The sequence below is a fragment of the Symphodus melops genome, assembly GCF_947650265.1.
Source record: "Symphodus melops genome assembly, chromosome: 5".
Classification (NCBI taxonomy): domain Eukaryota; kingdom Metazoa; phylum Chordata; class Actinopteri; order Labriformes; family Labridae; genus Symphodus; species Symphodus melops.
Window position 1 is genome coordinate 15,521,682 of NC_136695.1, and position 15,036 is coordinate 15,536,717.

Consider the following 15,036-nt stretch of genomic DNA (forward strand, 5'->3'; position numbering starts at 1 on the left):
CATACTTGTGCCAATGGAAGCTGCAGCCTTGTTTGCAACATGTCATCAAGCAAAATTAAACCAGATTTTAAATAAAAAATGCCACAAATACACAGTTTTTATTTCACTGACACTGTTCAGATGATGTAGCAAACACATCGCCCCAACTTTAATCTTGAATCCAGCAGTGATTCTCCGTTAAGTGATTGGAGTAAAACTATTGATATAGGCACTGTCATTATATTATTAGAAATCTAATTGAGATTAATTTCCCCTTTTCTTCAAGATACACTAGAAAAAATGTGAATAAGTCTAAAACCTCTCAGCTCAGAGCTGAGAGGCTTATCAAGGGGCATGGACGAGAATGCCTTTAGATGCTACAACCAATCAGAGCAACATAAGGTGATAACCCACAGAAGAGAGCCATGACGTGATTTATTAGCCGCCGCTGACATTTGTACATTAAGTTATCAACTGTTGGTTTGATTTCAACTAAAAATGTTGCTATTTGAGTGATCATTTAAGCTAAAGGTTGAGTAGTCATTGTACAATCTTGATATTAAGTTTTTAAAACAAACATAGTTCATATAGTTAAGGAAAAGTTTTAGTTCTTTGTTTAATAACAGTCCATGGGAGATGTGAAAGCAGCCCAAAGGAAGTGGGCTATATGTAGCACTATTCTAAATGTCTCCTGTCTCTTCAAAAACCAATGTATCTGTGCTGGACCATTTTATCCTCTCAGCCCTATCGTAGATATGGAAGTAGAGGGTTGTTTCATAAATAACAAAAACATCCACAGCAGCAGGATGGACTCCATTGTCAGTACGAGACATAAACAAGAGTATCCGGGTTCGTGACGTGAGTGGTTGCTGAGGCTGTTTCTTCTTTTTTCTTCTTCTTGGCGGATTTTCAAACCAACCACATGCATACCGCCACCTACTGTATCAAACTGTGTACTGTGTACCCAAGTTTGCTCAGGCAAAGAACTATGATACTATTGTAAAAGCAGACCAGCTGGAAAGGCCTGAGACAAAACAAACGTGTCTCATGTGAAAAATCCCAAACACTTTTTCGAGACACATTTTTGGTTGAGTTTTGGGTAACAGCCAATTTGGTTTGAAAAAAAAACCTTGATGCTTCTCTAAGAGTACATCAATTTTAACCTGCTCCTGCTTGATAAGCAGTTTCGATTAGTCAGACCAAGGACAGAAAGCCATCTGAACTTGAAGGGGACCAGAGAAAAAAAATAACATATGCTCACAAATTCATCTGGTTTTCAGGCGAAAGACGCACAGGGTTTAACAATGATCAATGTTCAGGTTCCTTTTGGTTGTTTGAGATGGGCTTTTCAGTTTTCATTTTAAGGACAGGGTTGATTAAAATTCCATTCAGCAGTTTCAGAAAGCTTTTCAGGATTTTGAAGGGCAAGTTCAACAGGGTGGTTTTAATAAGTAAAGTGGATCAACAACTACTGAGGTTTCAGGCTTGGTTGTTTTGTTTTCTTTCCCAGGGAGATCATGATGCACCACGCTGACCTTGTGCATAATATCATTAATCCACCTTGATTTAATTAACATACAATTTTGTCTTTTTTTTTTTACTCTGTGGCTTTACAGCTCCTTACATTTTATAACATAATGAAGTAAAAGTACTCGAAACAGCTATCCGGTTTTCGGAGGAAGGAAAGACAAGAAAGAAAGCGAAGAGAATGACTCAGAGAAAATACGGTGTTATTCTGTAAGCCAGCCTTTGTTTTCCCTTGTTTATGCTTAAATCCATGGTTTTATTGTAGCCTTTAGAAATGGTAAACAGCTCTGTTTTCCACTCCCTTCCCGTAGCCAGTTATCCCTCCATCCATTCATCAACCTTTCTTCACTTTGCTACAGTTCTTTAGGCCAATCTCTCCCTTATTTTTTTGCCCGCCTGTTGGCTTCTGCCTCTGTTTCTATCATCTTGGCCCAATAGGAAGAAGACATCCCTTAATGGCAAACTTCTTCTGTGCATATGCACTACTTATATATGTCTAAAATAGTTCTGCTGTTCATATTCAGTTTAATAACAGTGCTGTGAGGAATAATTACATGTAGAGCTTTATGATCATCATCAAGCACAGTCCATACTGGGTGTTTGATGGGCTTGACCACCGTATTTGTTGGCAGCCGTGGTTTATTTACCCATTAGTCCAAGAAAGCAGTCAGAGGGAAACAAAAAGAAAGCAGTAACAACTAAAAATGTGATTGACAAAACAGCATGAAATCTATTGTAGATTTTAGTTAGAATGCATTTTCACTGGCATTATAAATAATGCTGTAGTTCATAAACATGGTAGATGTTATTCAGCTTGTCCTTGGCGGGAAAATTATACTTTAATATTCTAGTTGTGTTTTGATGCGGCTGATAAACACAGACCAAATGCCAATACAGTTCAGTTCAGCTGGCTACCATTAAGATAGCCGTTCAGCCACTTAAAAGGCAGCTTTAACTTAAGCCTATAGTAGCTTTAGTAATAAAAGAAGTAAATGTTCAGAGAAAGTAATGCTATCCAATGATGTGGTGGTAGCTTTTGTAATAGCGGCATTATTCCATAATGTTAGCACCATTAAGATAACCTAAAGCTGATGCTAATAGTTATATTTTATCTAGCCTTTCCACGCTTCAAAATGCACTTTTTTAGCTTTCAATGTACACACATGTAGAGTGTGTATGTCATTGCTGTAAGTTCAGCAGCAGATGGAATGTACAGTAGAAACATATGTAATGGTATCATATAAAGACAGTGGTCCTCTTTCCTGCACCTATTGTTATTATCAAGGGCACTTACAATGACAGAAATTAAAAGTCCCATTAATCCGTTAGTGTAATCCCACCGTTGCACGAAGCACCCTTTTCAGCTCTGACTGTGGATTAGGGAACACTGAGACCCTGTGTTGGTGGTCACTCGTGTATAACACCTCATAAAGATAAAATGCTGTGTGTGTGTGTGTGTGTGTGTGTTTCCTTCTGTACTGGTGGTCAGCATTGTGAAGCACCAACTCTGTGTGTGTGTGTGTGTGTGTGTGTGTGTGTGTGTGTGTGTGTGTGTGTGTGTGTGTGTGTGTGTGTGTGTGTGTGTGTGTGTGTGTGTGTGTGTGTGTGTGTGTGTGTGTGTGTGTGTGTGTGTGTGTGTGTGTGTGTGTGTGTGTGTGTGTGTGTGTGTGTGTGTGCGAGAGAGAGAGAGTAGTTTGTCGTACATGTGGATAATGTGCCTACTTTTCTTCCTTTATGCTTACCTGCTGAAGGGGAAAATCCCTGTAAGGTGGTCTTCCCGCAATGTGGACTACAGAGGAGGGGGCCTGTAACAGAGGAAACAGTGAATTAATAAAATAAGCCCCCTGGGTAGAACACTATTTAGTCAGAGGCCTCAGAAACGTGGTGGTTGGGGGATTTTTTAAATGGATAAATCAAAGAAGGGACTAAAGATAATGTGCCAACATTTGCAAGTGTAAAACCCTAAGCCATCACTTAAAAGTTTGGCACTTGGAACTGAGCAAAGCTGAGTACAAGCTAACCAAATTTCCTTCCATTATCTTTAAATAAATCAGACAATTTATTTCACGTTTTGTCTATTTGCTCCCAACAATTATACAGAGGGATTATTTGCGGTCATGACCCTTAATAAGCTTCTTCTCAGTATGATTCAAAAAAACAACACTGATTCAAAGTCTTTTCAGAGCAAATTGGTTTCAGAGACACTTGATTTTGTGAATCACCTCTCTCCAGTAACTCAGCATGTAGGTCACACTGTGTCCTTTATTTGTATGTGCAATATCGCTAAGTGTCTATAAAATTCTAATTCCAACTCCCACATCTGAAAAAAGAGAGTAAATGCATCATTTGACCCCCATCCGCTTCCCATTCCCTCAGATCATTTGTTAAACGCAAATTGGAACTAGCGGGCAAAAAAATGCAAAAGGCGAATGGGAAAATGAAAGCATAATAATAATAATGAACATTTATATCCCTCCGCTGCAGTACGGTAAAATCTATACTGTATTGCCTGCACACAATCATGAAATTCTATTGGTCAGAGATGCACGGCTAAACAACTCTCTTTGGAGTTTGGAATGAATGTATTCATCATGCACGGTTGTTGCTTCCCAAATGGGGACTATTTCAAAAGGCAGTCCTTAATATGAAAAAGTCCAGTCTGAAGCCATGATGCATAAAGTGTTTGTGTGTGTGGTCAGGCATCTCAGAGTTGACAGCATATGCATATTGCTGGCTTACTTTCATAGCCCTGTAAATGGGGCCCACTGGTCTACAAAAGCAAACAAGAATGTATTCAGTTTCAGCGCCGCCGTGAGCTTAACGTTTGTTTTTTTTATAAAGCATCCACCAAGTCAACCTGTGTTCAGAACTTAGGTTGGAAATCCTTTATGGCATTTCTGTGTAGCTGCTAGCTACATCATCTTTTGCCATCTCCTTCAGGCTATATCTTCTATATTTCGATGATAGCCACTAGATTTCGAAATTGCTTGGAGAATTACATCGAAATCTTCCCATTCCAGTATCAGCACTTTTTGTCCGATGTCATTGTCTAGAGCAGCAGTGCCTCTATTTTAACATGCCAACTTGAATGTTTCCCCATTCTACTAAACACTATTCCAGCAAGTCTTGCTGTATTAATGCAGGATACATGTACCAGGGTAATGCTGTAAAAAGCATGGGTGGGCACGCACAAAGTGGCAGGTACAGTGCAGAACAAAAATCTCCTAATCCACCAACTCTTTGCTATTCATTATTATTTCACAGGGCAGCCGTCCCGAATACATAAGGCCTCTACCCTGCTCTGCCTTGTCTGCCAAGCTCCAACTCTTGGTTTGATGTTCCTCCAACATCCAACAGGCTATGATTATTTCATTCCTTTTTTAACATAACACATCAATTATTCAACCTGCGCTAGACCAGATTTGATTTTTTTGATTTAACTAAAATGACTGTGTGTGTATGTGAGTGTGTCCGCCCATCTAAGATAGGAGTGAATATAAAATGACCACGAAGATAATACTGCGTTGCTGCAGTGATTGATGACTGGTGAAAGGGAGGAGTAGAATAAGACAAAAAAGGAAAGTACACCAGAATAAATAATGACTTCATTAGCATAGGATGGCAACGCTGCTTTCACTTTACAATAAATTGGCTGCCATCCTCAAGGCAAACTGTCCACACAACAAGTGAGTGTCTGTAAGTGACGATTTTTTCATATCAAACATTGGCACATCCATTTCCTTTAGGTTTTTAAATTATACAAGAAACTTTAAATCCCCATTGAAAATCAGTTGTAAAATGAACTTTATAAATGTAATAAAGTGCTAAAAGTTATAACTCACTCCCCAAAGCTTTTTATTGTTAAATTAATTAGCTTTTCACGCAAAAGCCTCTCATTAATTCTTACCTTTACAAAAAATGATTCCTTTATCCTTTGGCCTCATTTCCCTCTGTCTCACTCTCTCTGTGTCTCTCCCCTGCCATTCCTCTCCTCTCCCTACATCCTCATCTCGGCTAATGAGCCCACTTAAATCTCTGCCAAAACACAAACAGCAAGAAGAGAAGAAGACAAAAAAAAAGAGAAAAGTACCACGCTTACTGGAAGCTCTGTTTGTTAAAGGATTCATCATGTGAGCTGTTTTCAATAAATAATAAATGCAAACGCTGACTTTTGTCTGCAGACGAGACTTCGGGACATGAATTATGGATTGTTATTCCTGGATAGGGCAATACGGGGACAGGGTGGCAGTGTGTGTATGAGTTTGTGTGCATGCGGTAAATCCTGAGTACACAAATTGAATGTAGCTTCTGGGGTTTACAATCAGTGCAGTTACTGTGTGTGGACACAACACACTGTGATTACAACACTTAAGACACTGAGTTATGTGCAAAGAGATTTGCAGTCCAAAGCTGATATGGACTTTTCTTGAAACTTTACTCAAAAGGATCAAAACTCCAACACTCATTGATTATTAGTTGTTGTTGTTGTTTTTTTATGCCAATTAAGTATTCTAAATTTCTTAAATGATAAGAAGCAGTATGTTTTGTTCTTTTTCTTCTTTTTTTTTGCCATGGCCATTCCTGCCCATTTGAGGTAACAGTATTTTTCCATTCATCTCTACTCTCTCCTCTTTTTCCTGCTGTTCCCCACTCTGTAATCATTATAACAACAAAGGAAACTATACTCCTGCTACACCGTGGAAAGGTTCCAGTGGCGATGTTTAAATCTACGTGGCTTTCTGGGCTTCTCGTCTCTTGTCACCCGGGAGAGAATGAGTGGAAGAACTTGATTGAAAATCAGGAAAAAAGGGAATAATTACAAATGGGAGAAAGGCAACCATCCACCCGCGACAACAATCATCCCTGATCTCTGCTGTCATTTCACTCCACAGTAAATAATTCATCAAAAAGAAACAAAGGGGAAACAAATATGCAAATAAATCCCCCAGAAAAGAAAAGGCCAGTAACATCAGCCTATATCCCCACATGGGAGGAAGAGTAGTGGATTATAATCATGGCAGGTTATGACTCTGATGAATCTGAATTCCTCCTGTTTCATCTACCTTGACAGTACTGAAGTCACACATACACAGAGGGTGAAAAAAACCTAGAGGGATTTGAGGTTTTGATTGAGGAGGGAGGGATGGATTAAGGACAAGGGGAATGGAAGGATTGAGGGAGTAGCAGGAGGAGGAGGAGGACATGCAGGGAAGAGGGGTAGTCGAGATTGCGGGGGGAGAAGAAGAAGAAAGAGATTTGGGAGGGGAAGGGGGGAAAAGGAGGGGGGGAAGCTTTTGAGGGTGTATTCGACAGTGCTGTGAAAGGTAGCCATCAAGGGCTTTGATGAAAAGTGCAGGCCTTCTAAAGCTTAGGAGTGACAGCATATGATTTGGTCAAAGCATGAAGCTTTTCAAAGGTAGACATTCACACTCCCATTCATCTCCCTCTCAGATTGAATATAACTTTTTTTTTTCTTCGGCTGAGCTCCGGCAAAATTTTCCGAATTGGTTTGACAGATTGACTGCATGTGGTGTTGTCCCCTTGACTTACAGACAGTAGGATGGCTGGAAATGTAGACATCCTGAAATGAATGGGAATTACAAGTAATGTTTCAACGCACTGTCCTAGATCAGCAGCTGTGCAGAAGGCCACATTTTAATGGAGGAAGTGACATAAAATGTGTAATTATAGGCTTAAAAGAAACCTCATTATGGTTGTCCTTGGTTCTTTAAAGGAAACAATGTAAAAGTGCTTAATAACAGTACAAGCCCTGCATGGAATCATTTGTGTTTGATTTACACAGTCCAAAGTTGGTCTGTCAAAATATTCAACTGTTGGATTCCAAAAATACTATCATGATTAGATTTTTTGCAAGAACAAATGTGTATATTTATGTACACTTTCAAACAACCTTTTTTTTTTTTTTTTTTTTGCATTATTCATGCTGCCAGTGCAACACTTACGGATGTTATAGGCTTTTCCTATCATGGATAACACTTTTAACACATGACCACTGCTCTGCCAATGGCTCCATAGTCCTCTTGGAGTGCTGCGAATGCATTATGTTGGAAATAGCATGCAATTTGACACCATAGGACACAGACGGACAAACACACTCATGATGCTGCTCTTTACATGTAAAAGCATGCATGTGCAGAAAATTGCACACACATGGCTCTGAGACCCTTGTCTGATAATGGTGTCTGATTTGATCTCTCTGTGATACACACGCAGAGACACACACACACACACACACACACACACACACACACACATCTATGCACAGATAATAGTTTCTAATTTAGGCCCTCATATCTGTAGAGTTCTCTCGAGGACTAGACCTCATCAGGAATATATTGGTGACCTACATACTACAGTAGAAACACACAGACAGTCAAACACACACACACACACACACACACACACACACGCACACACACATAACGGTACGCTTCTATGCTAGAGTTCAGACATGTACAGTTGGAGTCTAGAGCAGATGCATGCATGCAGACACAGGCACTGAACATGCCTGTTCAAAGAGGGAATAACTAAGCCCACACAAACAGGAACACACAGAGGCAGACATGCAGGCGTGTAAACATTTCTATATGTTGTGTAATTGTCTGTGTACACCCACTCCACTTAGCTCAGACAGAGAAACAGATGCACTCCTACATCTTCTCTGAAAGGTCAAAAATGTCCTTCTAAAGCCCTCATGAGAAATAAAATAAGAACGATTTATGTTGAAAAATGATAGATGTAAAAGTTTTATATATGCCTAAACTGAGGAAGTGGAGGTCAAAAGCAAATTGTAACTTGATTCTTACAACCTGAAGTGTTCACACTTTACTGCTTGGGGCAGATCTGCCAATGAGCTCATCAATAGTACCAGTACGTGTGTAGGTGTGGAGGACTGGAATCGCTGTTTCAATGAAGTAACATGCATTCTGTTGGCAGGAGTCACCATTCATCATTCATAGGCATCATCTGTCAGTGTCAACGTCTACTAAATGATCTGACACAACGTGAGCGAGACACAGCGAGACAATCTCAACCAACCAGAAGGCTTGAGTCATAAATAGTTTTTCTATTGCATTTCGATAGCTTGTTGGCTTTTGCAGCATTTTGGGTATATTTGCAGCACATTTGTGTTTTTGCATTTGTTTTACCTGCTTTAAGCCATTTTCTTCTCATGGAAAACAGTTGGATTGTTGCAGCACATTTACACTTGTCTGCCATCATGGATTCAAAATCAAAACAAAAACAGAGAAAGAACATAAGGAGATCATTGCTATCCTTTCATCAAATAATTTTAATGATCCAGTAATGATTCGATTGAAACTCCAGAGAGGCTTCAAGGCTCAGCTGAAAGATATCTGCCAAAGGGTGGAGAGACAAACGCAGACATTTATGTGTGACTGTCTGCTGAGCTTGAAAAAGGCCAAATGGACCTGACTCACACACACAGTTGTGGTGGCTACACATAAAAGGAGAAGGAACTGAGGTTGGACCACAACTGGAGCAGAAATAGGCCTTTTTAAACCAGCATGGAAACACATTAAGTATTTTCAAGTTTATGGGTGGTGAGAGGGATTCGGCTCAAGGGAGATGAGGTCCTGACTCATGCAGAGTGGTGTCTTTCCTTTGAACTGTAATGGTAGATTCTGGAGCTAATGTAGCGCTCTGTGAAATTGTTTAAAACTACACGTCCTGACTTATGTGTCTTTGAGATTTGACAGATACATTTTGATGGGATAAACGTAAAAGACCATCCTACAATATATAGAAGAAGATGTACTTTCATGCCCGAGAACACATATGATAAACCACATCTTTTGACCTATGACACGTAGCGTCCCCCCAGTCATGTCACTTCTGTGTCTTGTTACATGTTAAGCTAAGGACATACTAAAAGTTGATCCTACTTAAGCAATAGAAAGCGCCTAGAAGGCAGAGTTAGTCACTGATTGTGTAATTATCTGCTGCTTTAGTAAATCAGACGTTAATTAGAGACAGATTGCCTGCCCAAATTGAATGAAATTTGAGCTGTGCTTTCATGTACATAAATCTGGCCCTGAGAGGCAGAAGAGAAGAAAGTTTGAGCTAAGTAACTTGTCTGAGATGATTATTAAATGTCTGAGTACCAGACAGACACAAGGGAACCACACGTTGTCCTTAAGGGGGGAAGTAAATTAATATCTACTCAGTAATTGTAGGCACAAACAAAGAGGCTCGTCTCCTTAGAGAAACATGACGCCTCACATACACAGACTATATGTATCAAAAAGTTGACAAAGCAGTTTCTATCTACTGACGGTACCATGATGGAGGAAGAAAACGCACAGTATCACTTGCACGTTCCAAGAACAGTAAGAATAAAATATGACCAACGTTGTGAAGAAGTTTTTGCAGGCTTCATGACCTTGCAAGAAAATAAAAAGCTTATTTTTTTCCTGTTGAAGGAATACAGAAATATAGTAGGGACGGATCTGCTGCCTCAAGGAGAGACAAAAAGAACACACGTGAATCTGCACTTTTCTGTCTTCTTCTAAACATGATATAGATTTCTACAGTCTGGCATATAGAACAGATACTAGTACATGAAAACAGACACTTTGTCTGACCATTAGTGATTGTGAACGTACTTTGGTAGACACATATAATAGATAAATGATTTATCAATTCAAAATGTATTTTAAAAAAAAGTCTGAAAAAAGATCAATAGTTACTATTTGTTTACAACAAGGATAATAACGCTCTCCTAGATTAAAGCTCTGTGTCTGATTGAGCAATCCGTCACCCCGAACCATCGCCCCAAGTGGACTTTCATAGTCTTTATACTGTGTCATATGACCTAAACACGACAACAAATACATAAAAGCCAATAATTAATGTAGAGGGTTACATGCAAAGACATATTAAGACAAGCTAAGACAGGCTTAGCCTTCCTCAATAACTTCTGAGAAAGGTTTCTATTCCTATTTATGCTTGTTTAAAATAGAGCTGTAAATTCAATTTTCCTCCAACAAACTGTATGTTGACCAGTAAGGTACATCCAGTCCAATTTGATGCAAAAGCATTCTGACATTACTGTGAATCATTAACCATTTATAAGTAAGTAAAAGTTTATTTACAAAGCACCTTTCAAGAGCATAAAAACGTCACAAAGTGCTTCACAATCAGAAAAATAAAAACACAGTTCATACAAAACAGTCACAATAAAAATACAGACAGATTACACAAAGGCACTTCTGAACAGATAGGTCTTCAGCTGCTTTTTAAAAATGTCCACAGAGGTCAGGGCTCTCAGTTCTGGGGGAAGATTTCGGAGCCACAACCTCAAATGCACAGTCTCCTTTGGTTTTTAACCTTGTGCGAGGAACAACCAGCAGACCCCGATCAGAGCACCCCAGGGACCTGCTGGTGTTAGAAGGCCTCAGCAGCTCGGTGATGTCGGCTGGCGCTTGACCATGCAAGGCTCTAAACACAATAACGAGAACTTTGTACTGGATACGAAAACTAACGGGGAGCCAGTGTAAAGATTTAAGAAGAAACCCTTATCACATGAACACTGTCTTTCATTCATTCATACTACTACTACTGCCCTCTGTTTGGGCTAAAGCAACACAAATGTAAACTGTCGTGCCAATAAGCAAAGTTGTTTTTGAAAAAAACGATTAGATGTACTGTGATGTTGATGTGTCTTCATGCTGTTATTGACATGAAATTTGTCAGAGAGTAAAGGAGAGGCACGTGTATCAGATCAGAGAATGTAGAAAAGACGTACACAGAGAAAGACGGGGGGGGGGGGTTATTATGATTTTATTATCATGCATTCGCTGTGTGCTACCAAAGGGAAAGAGCTGAGCCACTGTTATGTAAACCAGCATGAAACATTCATGAACAAACCATCGTCTCACTCTCAGCCCAAATGACCCATATGGTGGGTTGGCTACTATCTAAAACTCATCTACAGCAAACAGGAACACTTTGAAAGGTTCAATATGCAGGGCAGTTATCAAACCTAGAGAGAGAGAGAGAGTGTGTGTGTGTGTGTGTGCGCGTGTGTTTTAAAGGCATAGAAGGAACAACCTTTTATTGGCATGAATGGAAAGGATAATGTGCTGCCAGAGCAACTAAGGGCATTTCAAACCTTAAGGGGAAAAAAAGATGGAAAGGGGTATTGAGGGTAAGGGGAGAAGATGAAGGACAGAAAGAGGTGGGGGGGGTGGCGGCACTGTGTGTGTGTGTGTGGTGGGGGGGGCGGGGGTACATAACGAGGAAGAGAGGAACGAGAAGAGAAGCAGGGATTAGGCAATAAAAAGACAGATGAGATCAAGAGACGACTCTGACACGCTCAGGCTGCGTATGCTTTCTGTGAGCCTGGGAGTAGTTGAGCTAACCACACACACACACACACACACACACACACACACACACACACAGAAAAACACATATGCACTGGTGCTGTGATGTGGTTAGCTGTGACTTTGTCTCTGACTTGGTGTATATACGAGATGTTTAGAAAGGGGCCATACTGTAGGAAATTGTGCCAGATTCCCTAACACCACACCCCTCCATCATAAGGAGGAGAGGACTTAGTGGGCTTTGCTTCTCTGTTGTGGTTTCTTTAATTCTCTGCCTCTTCTTTTTCTCTCTGGATCTGGCTCCTTCTCTATCTCTGTCCTTGCTGTCTGTTTCTCGGTCCAGCGCTCTGCCTCCCTTGGCTTTTTCTTCAAATTTGAAAAATGTCTTTCAATCTTTCCTTCATCAATCTCTTGCTTTCTCACATCCACAAACTTGGATCGATCTGAGAGCATGATTTCTGCATGCAACCTAAAATACATTAAGGGAGGTTTTAAAACCTTGCCATTTGGACACAAAAGGAAAATGTCTGTGCCACACGTGGTTAAAAAAATATGATCCTTAAAGCATGTGTAGGCCTCTGTGCTGTAACAAGAAAAAAAAGGAGTTTAGATTATGACTTATGTAATAAGTAAAGAAACCTTCTGCCAGTTAAACCACACCGCTCTGTGATCATGAGGTGGTGGGCTTCAGTGAGGTTGAAGGCTTCTGTTGTGGTTGCTTTGTACTTTTTTTTTTTTTTTCAAAGATTATCATGACATTTAATCAGCATTTCTTCATCCCTGAGCCAATCTCTCTCTCTCTCCCACAACCCAGTCTTTTCGTCTTTTAAAGTGTGATTTCAATATCCATTAGTGACTTGAAAGTGATATGTACAATAACCAGAGCTGCACTGTTGTCCTTTGGTTTCCAGACGTATAGTACAATAAAGCCGTCCTCCCTCCTTTGTTACTGCGCTTATAAAAGCCTTTCAGAGAATAACAAATCAAATGTAAAACAGTTGTAACCTGCCAACTGTGTCACATATCCACACAATTCATTGCAAAAGTAATCCCACAATAACATGTATGTTAACCCCCACACACATAAACAGGGCAAGAGCCCTTGGTGCACTTACACACACGTGCAGTCAAACAATCAGAGATTCAGTCCAAACACACACACACACACACACACACATCATCCACCCACACATCCCTTCCTCCCTGTTTCCTAAACCTCAAACACCCACACACTGCCTCTTGATTCAATTAAACTACAGTCAAGCCTGAATTGTGACATATACCTCCATGGAGGGAAGTGGGAGATTTGTGCGCGGTGGTTTTGTGTGATCACAAAACTTCATGACCCCATGGCCATGGCCTTTCCTGCCCATTGTTTGTAATGCACGTGGTGCATTAAGACCAAAAGGAAAGCACGCAGTTGTGCCTTCAGATAAGTCAACATAATTGTATTGAGATTAAATTTGCAATCAAGGAAAGTCAGGATGGTGAATAGGAATTTAATAACGGGCTATCAAAGAGCATTGCTGTGACCGTCACCATCTCTGTGTGAGTTACTCCGCACACACTCAGACACTGAGATGCAGGTGACAGACAGGAAGCATTCTCATGATTTTAACTGAAAGTGTAAGGGGAGAGCAAGTTGCTGCCTGATAGTCAAACTATCATATCAGAATCAACATAAGAAAGAGCAGCCAGCTTAAATTAAGTACTGCGTTTTGGCCAACAGACGGCACTTTTAGAGAGCCCTGTGCATGCCAGAAAGTTGAGGAAATCTAAATACCCCATTGACTTTGAGCATATTGTCTGTCTGATTTGTTATTTTGAAACTAACAAATACATAAACGATGCACGTTTTCTGTTTTCGACGAGTCGCTCATGTCAATCAATACAAATTTACCTCACACACTCTTTCTTTCTTTCCTGCTATTCCTGTCAGTCTGTCTCTTTTCCTTGCCTCTCATCTCTCTCCTCTAATGAGACGGGGACCGTCCTCCCTGTAGGGAAAGAGGTCAGTGCCCCTGACACACTCACATTCACACGCACACACACACACACACACACACACACACACACACACACACACACGCACACTCACGTTGGACACACACATAAACATGCAAGCATAGACTGCACACATGCATACACATGCAGACGGGACACATGCAGACATCCATGCAGATAAAATAACAAGCCCCCACCGCTACTGCCACACACACAAATGTGCACTGCATACGCAGACACACACATTGACCCAGAAATCCCATCTCTATTATGCAGAACATCAGTTAGCTGATGGTGGAGCTGATTATGCAGCTACCCTCGGCTAGCCCACAACTCCCTGTTGGATATCTGCCTTTAAAACCCCAATCCCAAATGTCTTTTTAGCATATCAATAGAGAATTATATATTCCTAAACAGTAGGACTTGCATACATATAGCTTTCCACAACTTTCTCATCTCAGTGTCACAGTATGAGCCTGTTTCAAAAAGACACATTTAGACATTTTGCACTTGTAGCATCCAAAATGAACATTCAGCTATTACGCTGATGTATGTAGTTTCCTTGTGATGAGTTGTTTCTCCATCTTTGAGTATGTTAGTATTAAAACTTGGATAAGCAGGTGCAGATACTTTTTTTTTTTTTTTCAGAATGAAAATAAGTAATTTAACCTAAAACGAGACATTTCCCTGTTGTTCAACTTGGCCATTAAATGCTTGAAAAGAATCCTTCATCACTCCAATTAGCAGTTATCTTTCTTTTTGCCAACACTACGCTAAAAAAAAAGGTTGAGTGACAGGCTTGCAGATGTTTGGAACCCCAGAAGTGAATAGATATTGAGGCGGTAGCAGTTTAAACCTTCATATGATGAGAAGCTTTGATTTAGTGCAACAACACAACATGGTTACAGTCGTACAGTAGGGTTTGAATCATCAGTTTAATTCCAGACTGTAAACACTGAAAAGATTTTGGTCTAGTTAGAGTATCTTATCCTATTGTACTGTATCGTACCAAACTAGGGTCTCGTATCGTAAGGTGACGTATCAAGTATAGAACAAAGGTTGAAGTTGGTGCTGCACTGGGTCAAACATGTGGAGGAAAAAGGTGATCTTCAAGAAGGAGGGGGGGGGGGAGTTTATTGTGCAGAATACCTTTATAAGG

The 15,036-nt window shown here is 40.2% G+C and overlaps 1 protein-coding gene across 1 annotated transcript in view; it reads right to left on the reverse strand.

Moving 5' to 3' along the window:
• LOC306824715 (uncharacterized protein) overlaps window positions 1–15,036 on the reverse strand; it is a 105,556-nt gene that overhangs the window by 22,336 nt on the left and 68,184 nt on the right. The window contains exon 5 of the mRNA XM_079344986.1: window positions 3,249–3,311. Coding sequence (XP_079201112.1) covers window positions 3,249–3,311 — 63 coding nt within the window. The remainder of the gene's footprint in view (window positions 1–3,248; window positions 3,312–15,036) is intronic.